Genomic DNA, 6,000 nt, shown 5'->3' with positions numbered 1-6,000 from the left:
CACATACAGGGGCCTCAGCCATGATGTCCATACTCAAGGAAGGGAGATTTGATGGAGTGCAGAAGTCCACTGAGGGACTAAACCTGAAGTCTGCAAAAATATTTCACTAGATATTTCAGTCTATCATCTAGACAGAAACCCAACTGCATGCTTTTCATCTGCATCACTTTTACATCAGTGCTGACCTATTTAAATTGAAGTAGTGGTAGTTTGTACATGAAAAAAAACAACGAACCACATATTACATATTACTGACTTCAAACGGGAAGGGTCAAATATTGCCTTCGTCCATAACATCTACCGACAGCCGGACAAGGAATACTTTGGAACTGTTTACTGTTTTGTATTGCATTTTTTGTTATTTTCGCAATAAGCAGCATAATGCATTAATAATAGTTTATTAAAGCAGCAAAAGAGAAACTTGTCCTCCATGTCACTGTGCAAGAAAATATTTCCCTTGGAAAAAAAAAAAAAAAACTAATTAGAACACTTTAAAAAATATGGGTCATATGATTATGCAATTAGTGTCTTCAAGCCAGAGAGAGGATAGCTGAGCATAAACACTGGCTTGATAACAGAAAAGTAGTTTGATTTTAAGTAGATGCCTCTGGTACGAGAAAGATTACCCTAGAAAAAAAGTCCTTACAGAAGGATTTAGGTTTACGTTTGTGTCTTCCTGGACATCGTGTTCGAAGGACTACTTTGAGCCCAAGACTTTCCTTTCGTGAAGTCCCAGGGGTGCACTCATTGTACATTTCCTTGGACAATTTGTTCTCTCAAATTCATTACATAATCTTGACATAATTAGCCTTTCTGCTAAATTATTGGGAAAATGGAACTCTAGTTTGTTGGTCACGCGACACTTCCCCGTTTCCTCCCTGTATAGAGGTTGCTTAGGATTAACGCTTCCGTTGGCGCCGCTTAAAACCACCACCTCGTTTCACGGGCTTCAGGCTCAGAAGAACTCCAAACCCAAACCCAAACCAGGGTCCGAACCCTTCATGTCCGAACCCTGCTCGTCCCCCCGCGGGGCCAGTGCGACAGGGCTCCGCCTGGCGGGCAGCTCGGCCGCCACCCTGCCGGGTCCGTCCCCGCGGGGCCCCGGGCCGGGCGGGGATTTGGGCCTGCGCTTCTGCCCCGGGGGAGCCGTGCCGAGGGGCTGCGGCCTCCCGCCGCGCCGGGGCCGCGCCTCACGGGGCCGGCGGGCCGGGACCGGGACCGGGGGCGGGCGGGGGCGCCTCCAGGCGGCGCTGTTCCCTCTGCTCCCCCGCGTCTCAGCCAAGCCCCGCCTCCTGCTCCCGCCCTCGGGAACCGATTGGCGGAGCGCGCCTTCAATCGGGGGGAAAAGCCCGCCCCTCTCCCATCGCCCGGAGGGCGGGTTGATTGGCAAGCAGGCCTTGCCGTTCTCGCGCCGCGGCCTTCGCTCGGCCTCCCTCGCTCCGTGCGGAGCGACTGGCGGAACTGGCTGTCAATCACGGATTAGCCCCGGCCCAGCCAACGATCCCGCCCCCTGAGCGGGCGGCGCCGGTCGATTGGCTCCTTGGGCTATCAGTCGACAGCGGGCTCCACCCCGCCCGGTCAGGTAGCCCGGAAGATGGCGGCGGCGGCGCCTGCCGGGGCCGACGGGGTTGCGTGAGGGGTGCGGGCTCCGATGCCGCGGGCAGCCGCGCGGCGGCGGCGGCGGGGGGCAGCGGCTGCCGCGGGGACGCGCCGGCGGCACTGAGAGCCTCGAGCCCCGCGTTCGGCGCCGAGCCTGAGGCCCGGAGCGCAGGGGATGCGGCGGCGGCGGCGGCGCGGGGGGCCCGGCGGGGGCGTCGGGCCGCGGGGGGGCGGCCCGCTGCCCCTGGCGCCCCGGCTCGGGCTCGGGCTGGCGCTGCTGCTGTCGCCGCTGCTGGGGAGCGGCGGGGCGGCTCCGCTTCCGCCGGCAGGTGCAGGTGAGGCGCGGGAGGCGGCGGCGGCGGGGAGCTGCGGGGGGAGGCGGCGGGCGGGGGCTGCGGGGTCGCCGGCCGCGGCGTGCCGCGGGCTGGGCCGCGCCCGCGCTCTGCCGCCGCCGGCCTGGGGGCGCCTGTCGTGCCGCCCGCGGCCGCCTGCCGCCTTGCGCGCCCGAGTCGGGCGGAGCTGCCCGCGCCCCGCGTTGGCGCACCCGCACGTCCTTCCCGACGCGGCTGCCCTGCGAGCCTCCGCGTGTCTCCCCCGTGTGACGCTTCTTTTTATTATTTTGCCTGTGAATCACTGGGACCCGATCTTGGGTGGAGGCTCCTCGGGGCAGACGTCGCTTCCCTCGTTTCCGGTCAGGTTAGGCGAGTTCCCCCCCCCCCCCCCCCCCGCCGCCGCCGCAGTCTCTCTGAATGGTCATGTAGTTTGCATTTGTTTGTCTCCTGTGTTAGGTAACGCTGGCTTCCTTCGAGTATCTCGCTTATTTTCCTGTCTGCCTTAAAAAGGCAAACTGAAAAATGCGTTTTCTTGGTCTGATGAATGACTGTTTAAAAGCTTACTAGTGCTGACAGGTAACAATCACCTCTACTCGTAGGTGTTTCATTAGGGCCCGGAAGCGTCAAATTACACTGGGGCAGAGTTTTGTTAGGCACGGTTCAAATGCACAGGTGCGGTCCCAGGTGCCAAGAGTTTTCAGCTGAAATAGACGATATGTTCAGAGGAGAGGAGGAGGGGGAAAGGGAGAGGTCTGAAGCACAGAGATTAGGTAATGTGTCTGCTGTTCCACAGAAAGTAACAAACCTGGGAGTGGAATCTGTTCCTTTGTTTTTGATCCCCCCCCCCCAACATTTCTGAATTGCTCATTACTCCTCCTATCAGCCTTCCTTCTTGCTTTCCATAAATGTAAATTTTTGAGAAAGAGAAATTTACCAGTCAAACGTGTATTTCTTTTGAGATTAAATGAGTTTTCTCACTCAATGAGTTGTTTCGAGATTGTTCAAATAATATTAATTTGTCATCCAGCCATAAGATAAGATGGCAAAGTCAGTTTTGTGACTGGTGGAGTTCTTCTCCTTTCTATATCTTATTTCTCCTTGAAATGCGGGTAACCTTTCTATTTGACGGTAGAAGACATTGGACTATATGCATCATGTATTCTCAGGGTAGCCTACCTTATTTTAAATTTAAACTCGTCTTTGCTGTCAGGGCTATGCTGTGTATTTTACGAAGCTGGGAGCTCAAAACATTGGTTTCTCTAATGCTGGTAATGAGCTTCATTCTCGGAATGAAAAGTTGATTGCACGCAGTGGAAGAGCTAGCATTAATGCTATTTAAAAATCAAAGCAAAAACAAATTAAAAAAAAGCAAATCGGGTATGTTAAGTGCAGGATTGTTAATTGTTGTAATTGTAGACTAATAGAAAATGAATGAGATACTGTAATTTTATATGCTGTCTTCGGCTATAATCTTAGGCTAAAACACGCATGTATGGGATGTTACTTGAAGTTTAGCAAATGGTCATATCCTGTCATGGAAGACTCTGAAATTTGGGAAATGGAACTGCTGCTTTGTGCTGTATGTTTATCTTTATAGTAAGAAGTTGTGCATTTGAGTTACATTTTATTGAAAGTTATTTATTACTTAAGCCTTTAAAGCTTCAAGAGAGACCTTTTCCAATATCACTGGCGTAGTTTTTGCTGGCAAGGCTTTCTACTGAATGAAATAATGTGTACAAGTGGTTTTGTGCGCAATAGTATCTTAGTCTGCAACATGTCCTGTCATAACTCTAGTATCATCAATAAAACAGCAACCAGCTGGAAAGCTTCAGGAATTCTTCCTCCCTCCCCCATTGAGTAGCTTATCAGTGGACAATGAAATGATTCTTATCTTGAACTTCCTCAGTCACAGCAGACAAATTTAAAAAGCTGCCTAGAAGACAAATCATTGGGTTTATTTTTGGAGGTTAGTAGGTATTTGACTTGTTTGAGAACAACTTCAGCCCTATTGTGAATTCCTCTCTCATCTATTCCATGACAGGCTGCTTTGGCTTCCTGTATTTAGGACCTGTGATTGATGTTTTTTGAAGTGTGGGACCTAAATAGTACTCTCTATTCTGGGGCTTGGCAATTTTTGCAGTTCACCATAACCCTCAGCCTAATACTTACAAGTTGTAAGCCTGTGAAGATTTTAATGGGCTTTTCAAAAAAAAAAAAAATTTGAATAACTTGTTTCAGAGTTACTTCAAGGTTCCACAATTCTTTGCCTGGCAAGAGGGGTTGCTTCTGTGACAGTGAGGATGCGTTTTGATGTTTGTTGCCCGGAGCACTCTACAGGAAAGATGGGAAATCACAGAAAAAGGAGGAAAGGATATGTGCTTGTATTTGTACTGGTGAACTTCATGGATAGTTCATGGACTGTACTCATAATTAACTTATCTTTTGGGGAGGAAGCTGGAAAGCAGGAAGTTGCTGGGAACAAGTTCTAGCAAGACGAGACTGGGTTCCTTGTTTAAAAATGCTCCGTTTTGTGGTATTGTGGAAGTATGCCAGATTCTACGGCCCCAGAATTGTGAAATTCCCAGAGCCTCAATCGAGATGAATGAAGCAGTTCTTTGTAAGTATGGCTTTGTAGTGTTTGCAGATTGAGGAAGGCATTGATGATGTGTTGTATATTCATCTTGCTTTTTTTCAGGTTATATTTCTAACCTCTTCCTAGTTAAAAGATTTTTTTCCAATAAAGAGGATTTAAAAGAAACTAATTTTTAGAATCATTCCCCTGGTATAGTTCATAGCAATTATTATGGAAAAGGGGAAAAACAAGATGTTGAAGATGCTACCAGCTAAAAATACTTTGACCGATGTAGGCTTGATTTATTCTGTGGATGGAAAAAGAGGATACTAATATGCATTGTAATAGATCTGATGTCAGCCTTTGAACAATTTCACTGTCTAGCTGATCAAAACAAAGAAGTTCATAGAATTGAAGCGGTGTAATTGTTTTGAGCCTATGGAGTATTAGTGATTTTTACCGGAGCACGTCAGGCTAAGATGACTTCAATTTTTAGTAAGGCTTTTATATTATGTGGCTCAAGGAAAGGCATTTAGGAAATATTCTTTAGTAGCGGTGTTTTGCAGGCAAACATACTGTGCTGTAATCTGACACTTCTCCTTTACTATGATACAGCTTTACATTCAAATTCAGGTTTTCTTTCTGTTCTTCTGACTTGAATTTTCATACTTGACCTCAATTCAGCTCTCTCTCCAAAAAAAAATGGATTCTGAATCAGTTATGTATGTAATGTCAGACAAAATATTTCTAGCATTTCTATAATATCTGAAGTCCTTCCAAATAAAAAGGAACAGGGACTCCAAAAATATTCATGTTTTCCTGTAAAACTTGAATAGGTGGTAACATTTTTAAAGTTTGTGTTCAATTCTACATTTATAACGAATTACATGGCCTATTAAATTGAATAGAAATAGCTGGACTGGTGCCTACGCGCTCTCTTGATTTGTACTGCGAACCTCAGTCTTGGGACTTTCTTCCTGGACCTGTTGAACATAGTGGCAGTGACTTGTTGAAAAGCCTGATCATGTACAAATCCAGGAAAAAGCACTTAGGAATTGGTGTATAGTATTCAGAAGCATCTATATATAGAGTACCTAGATGTTTGTGCAACTATATCTAGTAGCTTCAAGTTGGCCATAGATGACAGATATATTCTGAGGTGGAATTTTGGGAGTTTTTTTTTCTTGCTAAGATGAATGTTTTAGCCTGGATCGACTCTTGGGGAAACTGTTGCTTTTCAGTTGCTGTGGCGTGGTGTTTCACTAGGAATTCCTCACTTGTGATGGTGATCTGTGGTTTGGTACCAGGCAAGAGTTGCATGACACTTGCACCTAATAAGGAAAACGATTTTCTAAATCTGTGCAAGTTAGAGACTCGGACCACTTGAAGTTAAGAAAGATCTTGATTGTAAAGTAGGGACTTTAATTAGTGGTTTAGTTTTCTTGGGAGTGGTCTGCTCATCTAACACTTCTCTTCCCTTTCAAGCATTAGATTTTT

The 6,000-nt window shown here is 47.4% G+C and overlaps 1 protein-coding gene across 1 annotated transcript in view; it reads left to right on the top strand.

Annotated features, from left to right (window-relative positions):
• The first annotated feature begins 1,774 nt into the window (after positions 1–1,774).
• Positions 1,775–6,000, top strand: part of LMTK2 (lemur tyrosine kinase 2) — a 44,661-nt gene continuing 40,435 nt past the window's right edge. The window contains exon 1 of the mRNA XM_068908973.1: positions 1,775–1,934. Coding sequence (XP_068765074.1) covers positions 1,775–1,934 — 160 coding nt within the window. The remainder of the gene's footprint in view (positions 1,935–6,000) is intronic.

The sequence above is a fragment of the Struthio camelus genome, chromosome 15 (genome assembly GCF_040807025.1).
Source record: "Struthio camelus isolate bStrCam1 chromosome 15, bStrCam1.hap1, whole genome shotgun sequence".
Taxonomy (NCBI): domain Eukaryota; kingdom Metazoa; phylum Chordata; class Aves; order Struthioniformes; family Struthionidae; genus Struthio; species Struthio camelus.
Note: the sequence above shows the minus strand (reverse complement) of the source record. Positions and strands in the feature narration are given on the sequence as shown.